This window comes from Eumetopias jubatus, unplaced genomic scaffold (genome assembly GCF_037043125.1).
Source record: "Eumetopias jubatus isolate StellerSeaLion01/CBP00866 unplaced genomic scaffold, mEumJub1_p1.0 scaffold_2, whole genome shotgun sequence".
In the NCBI taxonomy this organism is placed as follows: Eukaryota; Metazoa; Chordata; class Mammalia; order Carnivora; family Otariidae; genus Eumetopias; species Eumetopias jubatus.
The window spans coordinates 74,669,513-74,688,863 of NW_028274808.1; the positions used below are offsets into that span (position 1 = coordinate 74,669,513).

The 19,351-nt window shown below is 36.9% G+C and overlaps 1 protein-coding gene across 9 annotated transcripts in view; it reads right to left on the reverse strand.

The window, feature by feature from the left end:
* ARFIP1 (ARF interacting protein 1) overlaps positions 1 to 19,351 on the reverse strand; it is a 130,346-nt gene that overhangs the window by 30,900 nt on the left and 80,095 nt on the right. For 8 of the 9 annotated variants that reach the window (XM_028104327.2, XM_028104326.2, XM_028104332.2 and 5 more), the window contains 3 exons: positions 17,523 to 17,744; positions 10,270 to 10,427; positions 3,583 to 3,757 (listed from right to left, as the gene is read on the reverse strand). In XM_028104327.2, coding sequence (XP_027960128.1) covers positions 3,583 to 3,757; positions 10,270 to 10,427; positions 17,523 to 17,744 — 555 coding nt within the window. The remainder of the gene's footprint in view (positions 1 to 3,582; positions 3,758 to 10,269; positions 10,428 to 17,522; positions 17,745 to 19,351) is intronic. The other variant, XM_028104334.2, reaches the window with a different exon arrangement.

Genomic DNA, 19,351 nt, shown 5'->3' on the forward strand with positions numbered 1-19,351 from the left:
CTCCTGACCTTTCAAGGCTAGGCTGAAGTCCTGTCTCTTCCATGGATCTTAAAGACTTCCCTGAATGGTCAATTCATTACCCTTACTTACTACTGAGAAAGTATTGCTTACCTAATGCTAAATGATATAAATTTAGTATTTCAAATTAATATGTTGAAATAAATACAGTTCATGTCTCCTGCCACATCTTTTCTAATGTCAATTTCTGCTCCTATCAGCAAAAAAGACACAAAGTAGGCAGGATACAGGTTAAGTTTAAAAGCCACCAGGGGAAGGTGTGAAGGTGGTAATTTCTAGAAAACAAACCCATCTTATGCTTTTGTATCTCCCGAAGATCGTGAACTTTATTTTCTTTCTCCTTCATCCCTTCACCTAGCAAAGGGCCTGGCACACAGTAGGAATCCTATAAATACTGGTGAACAGTACTTTATACCTTCAGAGGACAGTGTGTTTTTCTCACTCACTTAACACAAGGCATGATTTACCCCCATTTTCCAGAGGAAAATACAAAGGTTTGGAGACCCGTCCAAGATCATGAAGTAAGCAGGTGGCAGGAGCAAGTCTGGAACCCAAGTTTTCACATTCTTAATCTGGACTTTTTTACAAAGGACACAGTCCACCTTGCCTATTCATTAGCCTATGCTGCTCAACTCTAGTGCAGAGCAGAGCAGAGCAGAGCAGAGCACAGCATAAAACAAGTGAGGCAAAGCAAGGGCAGAGGAGAAAGTACACAAGGTCTTTTCTCCCTGCCACCTCCTCTGTACCTCCTTTCTATTTCTCACATTAGCACGATAGCTGTTTTCCAGATACAACACGGGGCTACTTTAGGCAGTAATGATACTAGATATAGACAGGCCCCAAATAATTTCTTCAGTCTATTCTCCACAGCTCAAATACTGATTTTGATGTTCCCAGAATCTAGAACTTCTCCTCGACACATGAAGGGGAAGAGCCTAGGTATGTCATACAACTCTTCCTAGTAAGTGAGGAACGACTTTACAGTGGACAGATCAGGGAGACAGAGGTTCCAAAGATCAGAAGCGAAGGGCATATATGATCACAGAAGATGATGTAAAACGAACTCACTCATCTGTAAACTATGGATGATGAGTGTATCTGATTGATAAGAATGTCAGCCTCGAAAGGACAGAGATTTTGTCTTTTTTGTTCCCTGACATATTCCCAGTATATAAAGTATTCAATAATATTTACTGAAAGAATTAAAGTACGAAGGATTAGGTGAGAATATGTGTAAAATGCATAGTAACTGACAGATAAGTGCCTTCCCTGATTCATGTCCACATCTGGGTATCTCCTAAGTTTCCAAAGTAGTTATAGTAAGACAAGTAGCAATCACATGGCCATTGTTTATCCTTGTGTAATTTTCCTATTTACCCTGGCAAGGACTAATAAGCATAGTTGCTTTGGAGTACTGATTCTTTCAACATTACTTTCTCTTCTTTTTTTGGAGGTGGGAGGGGCAGAGGGAGAGTGAGAGAGAGAATCTTAAGCAGACTCCACACTCAGTGTGGAATGCGACCTGGAGCTCGATCTCACCACCATGAGATCATGACCTGAGCTGAAATCAAGAGCCAGATGCTTAACCGACTAAGCTACCCAGGTGCCCCACTTTCTCTCCTTTTTTATCAAGGCAACACAACCATCTAAAATATAGAAATATATAAAGAAAATAAAAATTACCCATAATCTCACTATCCAGAGAAGAGTACATGATACCATTAGATTCCAAAGGAATATAATTACCATTTTATAGATTTTCTAAAATCAATTTCTTTATTTGCAGAGGTCCTGAACCCCCAAATTAGGTGAATTCCTTTCTTTCCCTTCAAATTAGCTTTGGAGAGAGCCTCTCAAATGCTAGCTAGCATACCTCACTTAGCCCTATCCTGTACAATGCTGATCTATTATAGAGGAATATGTCAAAAAATATTTTTATGTTTAAAACATACATCTACATCTAAGTATTGATATATTCCTATCTATTAAAATGTTAAGCTATGTAACTGATCTATCTCTCCCTACATATATACCTGTAGAGAGATACATCTATATAGATAAATATGAATAGACTAAAAGGAATGCCATCTTACGTGTTCAGCTAATCAATGCTGAAAGGCTGCACTGCGTTCTTGTTGGAATGATGCTAGGTAATCTGTCTGATAACTCTACTGAAGTTTCTTTTACTGCCCTTGTAATTGTTTCTGGTGAATACTTTTTACCCACTGTAGCTAAAAAAAGTGAGTGGTAGTGCAGGACTTGGTAGATCCCGAGGAAATGTATTACTCTGCAGCTTTTATGGTAGCCATAAGAGTTTCTAAAAAAATGTTAAGGAAAACAAGAAGATATCAACAGACAATAACAAATGAAGAACAATTTTAAGAGGGTACCTAAAGAAAGTAGATTTGAAGACCTATTGTGACTTCAGAGGATATGAAAATCACAAGAAGACCACCAATATGCAGTGGAAAGACCCCATCTCCACAAGACTGAACCACTCCACCTACTCTGTGCTGTGCCCACTATTGGCTTCTCCCTGTTTCCAGAACTGTAATCCCACTCACAAAACTGAGTATGCATGTCATGTCAAAAATGTTAAACACAGGGGCATCTGGGTTGGGCGTCTCACTCTTGATTTTGCCTCAGGTCAAGATCTCAGGGTTGTGAGACTGAGCCCTTGTTTGGGCTCCACGCTCAGTGGGGAGTCTGCTTAAGATTCTCTCTCTCCCTCTCTCCTTCCCCACTGGGCTCTGGCATGTGCGCTCTCTCAAATAAATACATCTTAAAAAAAAAAATGTTAAACACAGGAACCTGTCCTCTACTTAAGCCAAAACTCAGGAGCCTGTTAGTCTATGAATAGAATAGAAGCCCACAGCAGGTCCATCTCAGCTCTCACTGTTCTAGTCCTTAGGTGGGTTCATGTTATACAAAAATAATGCGGAAAATTGATTTCTTGGCTTGTTTCTTCTAGGGTATGCTAACTACAGCTCTAAGCTGGACCTTTTAGTCATTCCTCATTTACCAGTTACTAGGAAGAATGTTCTTCCCTTTCTGAAGTCTGTACCTATCATTAATAAAAAGGTCTCAAAATATTCAAAGCAGAATCTATCATTATGTAATTTTTTATTATTTATTTTTTAATTTTCAGATTTTACTTTTTTAAAAGTAATCTCTACACCCAGTACAGGCTTGAACTCACAACCCTGAGATCAACAGCCAGACACTCCACCGAATGAACCATCCAGGTGCTCCAAGTATGTAACTTTTATAACATTTGATACCAACTCCAATCTGAAGGTCAATAGTTGAACATCAAATATTTTTTCCCAACTGTTACATGTGAAGGACTGGTACAGTAGGGTTGATGATGACTTTTATAACAGAAAGATAAATATATTTTTGGTTCTTCTAAAAACTCAAACACTGATTACTGGTGGAATTCCATTTTGCAACTGTAATGAAAGAGAGCTAACAGAAACAAAATCTTTCTATTTATCTCTCTTTGGGATGACATCATTTTAAAGTCCATAAAAATTTATCTCAGAAGGTAAAGACTAAATTTACCTTATTTTCTTCTAGAAATTTCAACTTGATAGAAACATCATTACGCATTTTATCGTATTTTTCCTTATGTGCTTGAAACAGATGCTGTGACTGCTCAATCTTTGGCAGAGTGTTGGCATCACGTGGTCCAAGATTCAGTTCTTCCAAATCAGTGCGATATGCATCATATTCAATCCTGGAAAGAACAAAGTAAGTGAAGCATATTACAAAAACAGAGTGAAATAAGTTCAGGAGGTGAGTTGAAAATATATGGCAGTCTCATGTTATATATTAACAGATAATTCTCATACATATATTACACCTTACACTTTTAAAATCATATATTTCTTTAATACAAAGAGCTATTAATACAAGCATGGGGGGGAGCTGCTTATTAATCTCATTAACTATTTTTCCCAAAGTACAGTATTAACTGACAAGCAGAATTTCCAAAATTTAAAAACCAGTTTAAAAAAACAGATGTTAAAACCTAATGCCAACAAGATCAAGTGATCTATCTCACATGGGAATTGGTTAATACCAATAAGGCAAAGCATATGGGGCGCCTGGGTGGCTCAGTTGGTTGCGCGACTGCCTTCGGCTCAGGTCATGATCCTGGAGTCCCGGGATCGAGTCCCGCATCGGGCTCCCTGCTCAGGGGGGAGTCTGCTTCTCCCTCTGACCCTCTTCCCTCTCATGCTCTCTATCTCTCATTCTCTCTCTCTCTAATAAATAAAATCTTTAAAAAAAAAAAAATAAGGCAAAGCATATGAAGACAGCAGACTTTAGGATGACATCCTTTAACTGGTAAAACGAAGCTACACTGAGAGTCAGCAGTCCTGAAAGTATAGTCTAGCCAGCAAGGCACAACAGAAATATAATGCAAGTCACATATGTAACTTAAAATTTTCTAGTAGTCACATTAAAATAATAAAAATTAATTTTACCTTTTAAACAATATACTTTATTTTACCCAATATATCTACAATATTATCATTGCAACATGTCATCAATGTGAAAAGGTTGTTAATGAACTATTTTACTTTTTGGGGGAGTAGTATGAGTCTCTGAAATCCATCGTATATATTACACATCTAATCACATCTCAATTTAGGCTAACCACATTTCAAGGGCTCAACAGATACATGTGGCTAGTGGCTACCATATGGGACAGAGTAACTCTGAATGGATTTCCGTAATATTAGTATTTAGAACATGACAATGGCATCTATGACAGAGCACTTAACACCTTGTGCTCGTTTAGATGCCTACTCCCTAATATTCTCCTACCACTAAAATAGTTACCCCCACCGCTCCATGATCACACTGCACCTCATAATGTCTCCATCACAGCACCTGTGTAAGTACACTACCAACTTGCTTATTATAAAACAGTGACTTACCCAGCAGTCTCTACTATTCAGTACTCAGTTAAGATCACTGTAACCTCTGATTTAGTCAAAATCAGCATCACAAAACTTATGCCCCAGAACTAAAGCTCTTTATTCAATATCTAAAGTACTATCTACATCTCTTATTCTGGCAATTAAGAATATTTTAAAGACTTACTTATTCTTTTTAGAGAGAGCACGTGCACATGAGGTGGGGGGGAAAGGCAGAAGGAGAGAAATACAAGCAGACAGACCCCTGGCTGAGTGTGGAGCCCAACGCAGGGCTCCATCTCATGACCCCAAGGAACATGACCTGAGCTGAAACCAAGAGTCAGACACTCAACTGACTAAGCCACCCAGGCACCCTTTAAGAATATTTTAAATAACATAAACTATATTCCAATCTGACTTGAGAATTTATTTTTATCTTGTACTGAATTTAACAAACTTGACCTTTCAGGGCCAGAAGAGAATCATTCATTCACCGATACACTGATTTATTCAACAAATATTAAGTGAGCCCCTTCTATGTTCCAGGCACTATGCTAGAAACCAGAGCTATAAAGATGAACAGATAAAAGTTTATCTCCAAGAAACCTGCAGTCTAGAGGGAGAGAGACTCTTAAACGACAAAATGAGGTAACGCTAACTGCCATGAGGGAGGGAGAATAAGGGAGAGTGGAAATCAAGATGAAGAATAACCTAATTAGGTATCTCAGAACAGAATTAAAACACTTAAAATTAAATTTTAAAGGATGATAAGAGCTTCCAAGGTGGACTGGGGCAGGGAAATAGAGCAATCCAGGAAGAGAAAAGCACAAACAAAAGCACAGATTTGTAAGATACCACGATACATTTGGGAAGTAATTCAGTATGTCATAACCTGAAGTTGGAGCACGATAGTGGAAGGAATTAAAAGTCAGACAGGTAGGCAAGATGGACATTAAGCAGGGCCTACAGGCCACACTAAAGGGATCGGATTTAATCTGGTAGGTCAAGTTATGTGATGGGAAGCCATTTAAGAACTCTGCTCTAGAAAGTGACATGTTCTACTTGTTCAGAATAGAACTAGGCATCTCTAGTAGTAAGAAATGGAGGATGGACCGGAGTAGATTAAGAAACAGAAACAAGGAAACCAATTAGAAGACCATGGGCAAAAGAGAAATGAGTCACTGAATCAAGACAATGGCAGTGGGGCTAAGAAGGGGAGACAGATATTAAAGATTTAGGAGGCAAGACTGACTTGGTAATGGTAACAAGTAAGTTAAACTCCATGGGTTCTCTAGGCAAACCGAAGGACCACTCTGACCTTTGCTGCCTCTCATGTCTTGAGCTAGTTATTTTATCTCTTTCTGCTGCAGTTTTTCATCTATAAATGAGAATAATAATCTCCATTAAAAAATATAGAGTACTTAGGATACCTGGTAATAACTAGTATCTTTAGAGTGTTTATTATAATAGCCAAATTAGAAGAGGAATAGCCAGATGTAAATATACTAAAAACAACAAAAAATGAAAGAAAAAATGTAGAACAAAAATAGTGATATATGGTGATTTAACGTGAAGACAAACATCCTTCATCAGCCTTGGAGCACATTTCTAAACAATAAGATTAATATAAACATAATCAAAGTTATAATACTGACCTTATATCCCTTAATTTTTACATCCAGAGTTTGTAGATGGTATCAAAGTAAAACTTTCCATAAGAGCTTCTCTAACAGTGCTCATTACCACCAGGAAGAGAAGCACACTAAATTTTCAAAATGCAACTCCTTCAAGGTTGCCAGTCTGAACTGAATCCATATCAATAAAGTTAGTGATAGTTGGTTACTTTATGGCTTATGTAAAACTTCTACAGAACAGGTGTCCACATCTGAAAAGTCTTGACCACAACTGACTCCCTTGTTGGTGGTGCTGTGGAGAAGTGTTGAATGGGCCGTTACAAGATTTTCTATACATGGAGCACCAGAGGGCTGGAAATACTTGTACACAATGCATAATAGGGAGCATTAAAAGGCCACTGGACATTTGCCTAAATTGCCACTTTTTGTGCTGATCAAATAGCTGACCCATGCCCTAAAAGTCAGTAAATTCTGGTTCTGACAGAGAAGAAAATTCAGTTACTGAGAAACTTTTAATCTGGGGTTCTTTTTAAATGTTATCCCTCTGCAGGCAATGTTTTAGTATTACAATAGTGAATCCCTCAGTTACTTCAATAAATAGTATAGGAAAGTCAAACCCCAAGCTAAGCTTAATGAATAAAATCACATTGTAATTTCTTTTTTTTTTTTTTTAAAGATTTTATTTATTTATTTGAGAGAGAGAGAATGAGAGATAGAGAGCACAAGAGGGAAGAGGGTCAGAGGGAGAAGCCGACTCCCCGCTGAGCAGGGAGCCCGATGTGGGACTCGATCCTGAGACTCCAGGATCATGACCCGAGCCGAAGGCAGTCGCTTAACCAACTGAGCCACCCAGGCGCCCCACATTGTAATTTCAACAAAAAGAGAATAAATTATGAGGTGAGGTCATTATTGTTGTCAGTTTTTAAACTACACACATAGGTGGTTAAAGATTTCCTGATAACCAGCTACCAAGTACATATAACCTGATTTATAACTCTGTTCAAAAGTTTCAAATAAACCCATATATTAGACATATTGAGATTTTTAAAAAATATTTTATTTATCTATTTGAGAGGGAGAGAGAGAAAGAGTGTGTGCTCGAGCAGGGGAAGGGGCAAAAGAGGGAGAGAGAGAATCTCAAGCAGACTCCCTGCTGAACACAGAGCCTGATGTGGAGCTCAATCTCACGACCCCAAGATCATGACCTGAGCCCAAATCAAGAGTCAGACACTGAACTGGCTGAGCCCCTAGATTGAGATCTTTTATCACTTTGTACTTTAAGTCAGATATCTCAATATAAGATGTGAAAATTATTATTAAAGATGTTATTTTTAAGTAATCTCTACACCCAATGTGGGGCTCACAACCCTGAGACCCCGAGTCACATGCTCTATCGACTGGAGGTGCGTCATAATTTTTTAAATAGATATGAAAATTTGAGATAAATCCAGTTCAAGTTTGAGACTGAATGATCAAAAGTAAAAGGCAGAAAGCCAATGGGCTCTCATTTTGGCTTTGAAATTGGCTCCAAATGAACAAACATTTAACCTCCAGAGGCTTTTCTCCTCCACAAATTAAAACATGACTCATGTACTGTTCAGTGACTTATCAGATGAATTTGTCCTTCTTTACTACAGGCTAATATTTGAAAAAAAATTTTTTATTTTAAAGTAAGCTATATGCCCAACATGGGGCTTGAACTCACAACCCCAAGATCAAGAGTCGCATGCTCTACGAACTGAGCCAGTCAGCCAGTCGTCCCACAATATTGGTTAATATTTTTAAAAGTGCCTTAGAAAGAATGGCCAAAAAGATATTATATGCTAAAATAAAACGTATTTTAAAATATACTAAACAAAAATATGTTTTAGGTACTAGAGATATTTTCAGGATAGGTGGACAATTACAAAGTACATAAACAGAAACTAGATTCATGTAGTTCTTGACTAGGAGGTGGTGGTGGGAATTTGGGAACAAAAGAATTTTCATCTTCATAACCCAGAAAACAATCTGAAAGACTAGAAAATAAGAATGCTTAAAAGAATTAAAGAAATAAAAGGAAAAGAGTATTTATTATGAACAAATTAGGACATCATGAATAAGGAACAGATTTGGAAAAGAACCAAATAAAATTTATAAAAATAAAAAATATACAGAATATTCTTTTGAAAAATACAATGTCCACGAAAAGATTTAAATAGAGACTGGAGAACCAATTACTAAGAGTGTTACCGAAGGGATTCCTATTGAAGGGTATCTTACTGAGAAATTCCTTCAATGTTATTGAGGGATATCCTATTGATGGATTCCTTCTGTTTATTTTTTTCCACCTTCTGATTTTAATACTGTGTTAGTAAATAATTCAAACAATGAAGAAAAGTAAAAAACCAAGTCCAAAACCTAAATAGGGCACACAACCCCCCCTCCACCCTTCTCCGACCAAACAACCACAGCTATTTATCTTGACCTTCATATCCAAGTCATTAAGAACCACATGTTAATGCTAAACCTAAAATTATAAACACAGAGTAACACAGAAGCATTTCTTCTTGTGAAAAGATTAAAAGTTAACTTTCCAAAGGTTTTGGGCTTTTACTCATGTGAAGCATAAGGAAATACATACTTAAGAAGAAGCACTCAAAAACTAGATAAGTTTAGAGTTTTCACAGCTATTTCTCATATCATTAAACTAGGGTAAGGGGCCAAAACATAAAGTTACACTTCTAAAAAGTATAGTTTGTACTTATCCTCAACTATGCTATAAAAAGAATAATGGGAAATACGGATTTCAAGTGTTCAGAGGAAAAAAAAAAAACCTCAAAGTAAGTCAGAATAGAATGAATGGGAGAAAAATTGGGCCTGGACTCAAAAGTTGAAAATGCTACTGCTCATCTGCTAAAATGTACTTAGCTTACCTAACAGGATGGTTATGAGATAGAGAAATTAATGAGTGTGTATGTGTGTGTGTATAAAATGTATGAAAACACTGCATTATAAACAGCTATGAAAATATGTAAAAGGTAAAATACAAAAGAGTTTGAAGCTGATTATAACCTAGATAAGTGGAAGGCTAGGTTGTTGGTATCCACAACATAAACAAAATCATGGAAGCAAAAATGAGCTTGTATATTGAAGAGAAAGTGAAACTGCAAGTCCGGCTATTGTACTGCTTCTACTGGGAAGCAACAGTGACAAGAACGAAGAGAGGCTTACGGCCAGATTATAGAAGGCATCTAGTAACTACCTAGTAGAACACAAGGCCCTGTCCTTTTCTAAGGAAGTTGGAACTAGGAGATCCTCTACCTCCCTAATTCTCTGACAGGCAGGGTTGGGCACATGACCAAGGCTCAGTGAGACACTCTCTAGGCAATGAAGCAAAATATTTAGGGGCCTTTTGGAAATGACTTATGTAGCTGTGATAACATCCAGTACCAGAGGTACCCAGCATCAGGGTTCTAATTAGATTCCTAATTAGATTCTTCTGAGGCATTATCTTGATTTTGATTCCTGCTTGTTTCTAGAATCTGTTCTCCTGCCTTTCTCTTAGTTCTATGGGCTATCCTATAACGTTCTACTGCATTCTTTTTCTGCCCATGTTAGCCAGAGTTGATTTCTACCATATGCAACCTAAAACCTTAAATGAATTATGTACCATCTGTAAGCAGACAATATAATGAAAATTTATTACCTACCTGGCACTTTCATATTGTTTCACAGTCATTAATGTGTCTTCAATTGTTTTATTCACCAAAGTGTTCACACTGGCAATGAAAAAATTAATGGCTCCAAGAAGAGTCTCCCCATTTTTAGCCAGTAGCTTCTGGGTATCTGCGTTATAGCCAAATTCTTCCTAAAACAATAAAAATCACCTTAACATATCCACTTATTAGTGAATGTGACCAAAAAAATCTCAAATGTATCACTAATGGGAAAATATTCGATTTAGAAAATATTTGATTTAAAATATTTAGCTATAGAAGTTTTCTTCTTTTAATGCTTAAACAAATCTAAATCACAGCTAGCTATATAATTACCAAAAAAGTTGAGTAAACCAAAACTGTCATCAGCTCAGATGTATAGCTAGAATTAAGTAATTTTAAAAAGTTAAACTACTTTGTACTAGAAAGAATATTTTCACTTCCATGTTTTGTTTTTATTATACTGTAAGCACAGCTGTTACAAAAAATATAGCAGATTATTAATCAGAGAAACTATAACTTTCACAACCAAATTAGGTTAACAATTGACTAAAACTTTCAGACATAAGACAGATTGCAATTTTTGTGTTTTGACATAATCTCCTTGGTGTATAAATATTAACAACGCACATTTCTTTGTAAATTCAGTGACTAGTTGACTCCCAAGCTCAGGTCTACGTAGGTACACAGCTGGGGAAGGATCACTCAACACCAGTTCGAGTTCATTTGCTCTGAATAAACCGAGTCTTGGCTTAGAAAACATTACGTGTGACTCCTTCAGAAATGGCAAGTACTAACTCTAAATTTTCAGTAGTGAAAGACTGGAAAGCTTTAACAGATTATCAGGACATATCCGAACAAATAAAAAATTTGATCATAGCTTACTGTAAGATGTATCATTCAATTTGAGAATTCTGAAGTTTGTTATGAAATACTTCTTAATGTCAGCTGAAAAATGTAATATGAAATTAAATATAATCTTAGAAAATGCAAGTTTAATGCTGCTGCTATAGATATAGTCAAATTTCTAGGTGATAAAATATCCAATAAGTACAGGAAAGTAAAATTAGTGTGCTGGGTTTTAGTATTTTCGGTTGGACAGGGACATTTTCCATTTAAGAGACGTCCATGTAAACTTTTTTTTTTTTTTTTTAAGATTTATGTATTTGAGGGGCATTTGGGTGGCTCAGTCAGCTGAGCATCTATCTGCCTTTGGCCCGGGTCATGATCCCGAGTCCTGGAATCGAACCCTGCATCGGGCTCCCTACTCAGCAGGGAGTCGGCCTCTCCCTTTGCCACCCCCCCCACTCATGCTCTCTCTTGCTCAATCTCTCTCAAATAAATAAATAAAACCTTTAAAAAAATAAAAAAGATTTCTATATTTGAGAGAGAACACACGCATGTGCATAAGTCAGGTGAGGGGCAGAGGGGAGAAGGGGAGAGAGAATCTCAAGCTGCCTGCTGAGCATGGAACCTGACCTGGGGCTCCGTCCCAGGACCCTGAGATCATGACCTGAGCCGAAATCAAGAGCTGGATGCTCAACCGAGCCACCTAGGCGCCCCAACACTGTTCACTTATCACAATTTCACATTATAAACACTGAAAATGCCACAAGTCCTAATTAGCCAAAGGGAGATCTATACAACCTAGAAGGCTACTTTTACTAAAAACAAAAAAACCTATATCATAGTAAGACGAAATAGCAGCAGATTGAAAAGTTGTATAGCAGAATTTGGAATACTATATTTACAATGAAAAAACCGGCCTAAATTCAAAGCAGACAGGAAGAGTAAACTGCCACTGTTCTGTTTCATTAATATAAACCCTATCTGTAATTCTGTGAAGAAAATAGAAAACTTAAGATTTTAACATGTAATTTAAACTTAAGTGGTTAGAATAGAAAAGCTTTTTTTTTTAGGTAAGGTACAAGAGACATAGTAGTAAAAAATATAAAACAATTGGGACACTAGAAAGAAATGAATATACATATGTATACGCATTATAAGAAACACATAAATAATTAAATATGCTTTTTGGGGCATTGAAAAGTAAAACAGGATTCATAAACTTCATTTAGTTGGTAAGTTATTTTAGTATTTTCGGTTGGACAGGGACATTTTATATATTATAAACTGCTTTAACAATTACAAATAAACTAAATAACTAAATATAAAGTAGTCAAAGGGTATATACATTAAGAACAGGGCTGTGGTTCTAATCTGACACTGAACAGGGAAGGCCAATACAATTCCTCAATATTTGCTTGCTTTATACAGAGGGAGAACAAAGTTTCAAAACATTTGATTTTTTTTTCTCTTTAGCAGCTCCTATATCATTTACAACATTTACCAGATGTAAATGACCACTATTTCCCCTTAAACTTATACATGAGGACCAAATAACAGAAACATCTGACTAGATCTAAAACACCCAGTTTTAGTACTATAAATTATTACCTAATTAATAGCAAGTGGGTTAATTTAAATACAGAGCAATAAAAAATTATACTCACAGGTACTAATTGATAATTGACAATAATATGGGTTATGTGAACTTTTCTAATCTTGATGTAGATGTTACTCTAAATTGTGTAAATGTTACTCAATTCTCTAAATTGAGAAAAAACAATTTAATGAGGTGAGGTGCCATGCTTTAACAGAACTGGGAGTCAGAGGCATGTGATAAAATGGTAAAATTTGGGGATTCAAACAGTTTTGGAGTTTCTATCTTGTTCTGCTACTGACTGGATTTATCTGTTTTGTTAAATTCTTTGTGTGTCAATTTCTTAGTAATAATATGAAGATAATTCTCTTACAGTTTGATAGGAAGTGTAATGAGTGAGACAACTTGCTTAAAGTTCCTAATATTACAGACATTCAAAAAAGTTTCAGGAGCTTGGCCATTTCTACTGCTCGATACTGTTGTTTCTCTAGAAAATGAAAGAACTGAGCTAATCTTTAAATTCTTCCCCAACTCCTAAATGCCGCAATCCCAAAACAGCTATCATAACCATAATACTTTATTCAGTGCCACTATGTGCCATACCTGGTGCTAAGTGTTGTCAATGAGTCTCAGTTAATATGTCAGGAGGAAGTGGACACCAGCTCTTCATCACTACACTATCAACTTTTTCTCAAAAAGAAATCAGCAGGCAAGGAAGAGAGTTACTTTGCTGGCTTGCATGTGACTGATCCTGATGACCAAGGGAAAGGAAACTGAACTGCTAAAGAAGAATATGCCTAGAATATAGGCAACCTCTTAGGACATCTCCTAGTACTCCTACCATGCTCTGTGATTAATGGCAATGGAAAACGACAACAACCCATTTCAGCCAAGACTACTAATGGCCTGGACGCTTCAGGAATGAAGGTTTGGTTCACCCCACGAGGCAAAGAACTGACAAGCTGAGGTGCTAGCTGAAAGCCAGTGCACTATGGAATGGGTAGTAGAAGCTAAGTAAGACCTTGTGACCATCTGTAGAAATGAAGACTATAATTGTTACGAGTATTCCTTCCTTATTTTGTTATCAATATGTGTGTATATGTATAAAGCAAATAACTTTGTTTTCTTCCCTCTCTTATCCCCTTGGCATACAACATAAGATATATTATTAACTTTATATCATAGTATTCAACTTACAGGATACCAAGGAAAAAAGTGAACGTCACTCAAGGACTTTGCATACTCTTCTGGGGAAAAGGCTAATCTGTCTTTGATAGCATGCAGGATAGTCATGTCATGTTAGGTGAACGTAAGACTTTGCTACTGCCTTTATTTGGAGATTAAGTATAGTTTAAGGATACGTGAGTAAGTGCTGCTAAACTGACAAAGGGTAGACTGTGATGGTTAATTTTATGTGTCAACTTGATTAGACTAAAGTGGACAGCTGTTTGGTCAAACACTGTCTAGATGTTGCTATGAAGATACAGATTTTGTAGATGTGATTAACATCTGCAATGATAAACATTATAGATATGATTTAAAGTTGACTTTAAAGAGATTATCCTCCAGAATATGGGTGGACTTCATTCAATCAGTTGAAGACCTTCAGAGCCAAAAAGACTAAGGTTTCTTGGAAAAGAATTCTGCCTTAACACTGTAACATTAGAAATCTGGCCTCGGTTTCTAGACTACTGACCTACCCTTCATATTTCAGACTTGCCAAGCCCCACAACTGTGGGAGTCAATTCCTTAAAATAAGTGTGTGTGTGTGTGTGTGTGTGTGTGTGTGTGTGTGTGTGTGTGTGTATTATGCACATATCTCCTATGGTTTTGTTTCTTTGGAAAATCCTGATACAAAAACATCTATCCTGTAAATACTGATTCCAAATTTCAAACAATCTCCAATAGGTTCTAGTTTACCATTATTTTTATATTTATAAACACTGATTAAAATGTTTAATCCAATAAATTTTCTATTTCTTACATTATTTATTTTCTTCAAATCACTTCTGCGTACACATTTGCCTTTAGCACTTGTTCACTAACAAATTATATCAAGTATATTTTGGTGCATAAGTCATCATAAAAGAATATAGTATGTCTTTTTAGCAAAATAGGATAGTCCAAATTCTTGTCAAAAAATGTTGCATGGGGGCGCCTGGGTGGCTCAGTTGGTTAAGTGTCTGACTCTTCATTTCGGCTCAGGTCATGATCTCAGAGTGGTGGGATCGAGCCCTGAGTCAGGCCCTGTGCTGAGCATGGAGTCTGCTTGTCCCTTTCCCTCTGCCCCTTCCCTCACTTGTGCGTGCCTGTGTGCGTGCGTGTGTGTGCACGCATGCGTGCTAATAAATGAATAAATAGAATCTTAAAAAAAAAGAAAAATGTTGCATGATGGACTCATGCCTATTGAATGACTAACTAGATAAAAATACCTGTGGTGATTAATTTTACATGCCAACTTGGCTAGGCCATGATGTCCAGATTTTGGTCAAACATTATTCTGGATATTTCAGTGCAGGTGTTTTTTTGAATGAGATTAATATTTAAATTGGTGGAGTGTGAGTAGACTGCCCTCCACAGTGGCAGTGGCTCTCATCCAATCAACTGAAGACCTTAACAGAACAAAGACTGAATGCCCTGGAGCAAAAAGGAATTCTGCTAACAGTCTGCCCTTGCATTCAAACTGCAACTCTTCCTTGAGTCTTTAGTCTGCCAGCCTACCCCACAGGTTTTACATATACCAAGACTCCAAAATCCTGTGAACCAGTCTCTTAAAATACATCCCTCTGTATATTTACACATCCTGTTGGTTCTGTTTGTCTACAGAACTTGACTAATACAGTACCATATTTCCTTTCTGTCCTTAAAAATTCACTGACTCTTGAATTTAAGAAAATTCATCTAGGATATCATCATCAGAAGACTCAGACAGGGATTTCACTTGTATTATCTATTTTGCCATCATTGTTGAGTCACTACTGCTGTCTCTCTGCAGCCATCTTATGATTTTGTCTAATAACTGTGAAATATCTTCCTTTGGTATTGTCTTCTCTTTGCCATTATATGAGCAAAAAATGAAAAATTCTAAATTTTCATCTATGTTGCAAAAACATTAAAAAAAGACTACAAAGAGTATTTATCTATTACATTATTTTTTAAGGCGATGCCAGAATTCTTTTATTTTCTTATCATTTTAGTAATTTTTAACATGGTTGGAAATAACAGATGAGTAGTGATGAAATAATTCCCAAGATGATGAAATAGCAAAATGTTTTAAGATCATTAAGATCCCATACTGTGTCTTTGATTTCCAATGGACCCACATGGCAGTTCCAAGATAAAAAGTTGTATTCTGGGGGTACCTGGGTGGCTCAGTTGGTTAAGCGTCTGCCTTCGGCTCAGGTCATGATCCTGGGGTCCTGGGATCGAGCCCTGCGTCCTGCTCCCTGCTCCGCGAGGAGCCTGCTTCTCCCTCTCCTCTGCCCCCACCCACTCATGTTCTCTCTCATTCACTCTACTCTCTCTCTCTCAAATGAATAAAAAATCTTTTAAAAAAAGTATTGTTAAAAAAATAAGTAAATGTTTGCATTGGAATAAAACTCATGAACTATCAAATCCTTACAAAGGGTTAGAGATGCTCAAATAACAAACTTAAAAATTAAAACTGGGTCTAACGGACTTGAATACTTAGGATTAACCTCTCAGTTCTGTTAAAAAAAAAAAGGATTTGACATCTAGAAGATAATAAAAGTACCTACTAGCTACGACTGAGCATTAAATGAGCTAATACATACATAAACCACTTAGAACACTACCTGGCATATAGTAAATCCCCAATCTGTATTAACTATTATAATTAGCAGGGTCTACTGAGTGCAGCATCACTGATAACACTGCTGTTAACACTTCCCCAGACCCTATACCCTGGCTACCTCTTTCCTTACTGTGGGGATTTTTCTCTCTAAAGATTCCACTTAAAGAGGTAGCAAGAGATCATGGAGAAACATAGACAAGTCTGGTGTAGCTCCTCCCTGTGCACATGCACAGGCGAGCCCCACCCAGAGCTCCTGCTCCTGGCCTCACTGTCTGTACATGTCCTTGGCTATGAAAACAAAACCAAATATGTGTATGTTTGTATATATAAAACAAATAAATTACACATAGATATGATTTTCAGCTCTACTTTTTTTTATTCATTTATTTTATTTTTTTTAGGATTTTATTTATTTGTCAGAATGAGAGACAGAGAGAGAGTGAGAGCACATACAAGCAGGGGGAGCATTAGAGAGGGAGAAGCAAGCTCCCTGTTGAGCAAGGAGCCCAATGTGGGACTCGGTCCCAGGACCCTGGGATCATGACCTGAGCCAAAGGCAGACGCTTAATTTACTGAGCCACCCAGGTGTCCCACTATACCTTCTATTAAAAAAGATTTTATTTATTAGAGAGAGAGAGAGAGCGTGCACGCAAGCACACATACCGGTACATGCATGAGCAGGGGGAGGAGCAGTGGGGGAGGGAAAGGGACAAGCAGTCTCCTGGCTAAAAGCACTCAAACACCAGCTCAACCCCAGCACTCTGATCGGGATCATGACCTGAGCCAAAAGCAAGAGTCATATGCTCAACCTGCTGAACTACCTGAGTGACCCACAGCTCTACCTTTAATTACATGAAATATTTTAAAAGAACACCAATTCCAAATTTATTAAGAGTTAAGCAAATCAGAAATGTAACAAATTACATCTTCGAATACTATTTGCCATTCTCCTCCTCCACACTCTCCGACAGTTATTTAAAATAATCTTACATGTAGTTCTAGTGACTTCAAACTCAGGTCAGCAAATGCATCTCCAAGTTGCCTTTGGGTGTGCACCATCTGGAAAAGCTGGGTTGACAATGTCTGAGCCAGTCTTAAAATATTTTCATATTTTTTCTTGTTATCTCTTAATATATCAATCTGAGCTTCAAGTTCAAGGTCCACAGTTCTCGATCCACGGCCTAGCTTCTCAGAGATAATTTGCCGAGTGCACTAAAAGTGGAAAGATGCACTTTGTTTAGGAAGAAAAAAAAGAACAAAAGAGAAAGGAATAATATAGCAATCCGAAGTACAAATACTACAGCATTTGACATATACCATTTTTGGCTTCAAACAAGCTACCCTTAAAAAACTGAAAATTGTCAGCCCACTTAGAAGTTCATCAAGATTCAAAATAAACTTACCAGACATCTCTAATAGCTACTACTAACCAGAGAAGTTTTAAGACTTAGAGAGCTAATTTATATACTACCAGATGAGCTCCCTCATAGAATCATATTTCAGGCCAAGCATACTTCGGTAGATTATTTACAACAACTGAGATACTTGGCATTGATTTAAGAACCTGAGTGGGCTGTTTAAATATAGGAATAATAAGCACATCAAAATTCTATTCTTCTGTTGTTTTCAAACGCTTTTTTTCCTTCTATCTTCCTCTTAAATAGCTGTGTGTATGTGTGTGAGTAGGAGGAATGAAGGGAAGAAAGGAAGGAGAAAGAGATAAGAGGAGGATGGGGAAGGGTGGGGAGAGAGGAAGGGAAGGAGGAAAGAAGAGAGAGGGGTAGAGATGAGAGATTCCTGAATGCTTTTACTTCTGTCCAGAAAGAATAGTATTAAATTCTGTTATTCTGTCCTGCCCCAGAAATAATGATACAGGAAATTTTTTTTAGCAACAAAGAATTATAAGCAACTTCACCACTCAATAGTATATTTTGAGAGTAACTATATAGGGCATTAATATACTCTTCATCATTTAAAGTCAACAAAAATATTCTAAAAAAGTAATAAATACTGCAATTTTTTAAATTTGCAAACTTGCTCTTTTATCTTGTCTTTCACAGTTTTGGTTACAGAATTGGTATCTATTCTAACAATTAAAATAATGAATGAGGGCGCCTGGGTGGCTCAGTTGGTTGAGCGACTGCCTTCAGCTCAGGTCATGATCCTGGAGTCCCGGGATCGAGTCCCACATCGGGCTCCCTGCTCAGCAGGGAGTCTGCGTCTCCCTCTGACCCTCTTCCCTCTCGTGCTCTCTCCCCTCTCAAATAAAAATAAAATCTTAAAAAAAAAATAATAATGAATGAGATAAAAGGTGAATTTCCTCTTCCTTCTTTTAATCCCACTAAATAATAGAAAACTACTATTAACAGTTTGATGCATAGTCTAGACTCTTCCTTAAACCTCTATACTCACATATATAATATTTTTCAAGTAAAATGAGACTGTGCTATGCTATACATAACATCCTCTATTTCCTATGACCAAATACCTTGAGATTTTTCCTTGTCAATACATATAAATCTATATTTATCCTTCTAATTAGTATATTATATACTACTCATGTTTTTCTATTTAAAACTGAAATGAATTCCCTATATATTCTCTATTCTCATCAATTAAGGATCCTCATGAATAAACATTTAAAAAAAAGGAGTTCTTTTTTTAAAAGGCAGAGAAATTAACTATATTGAAAATGATAGGAAAGGTGAGAGGCTAAACTCACGGAAGAGAGATAAAACTATTTCTATAGGAAAACATATGAACACATACACTCTTAGAAGATGAAAATCACTTCAAGAGAAAAGCTTAACTGAAGACTC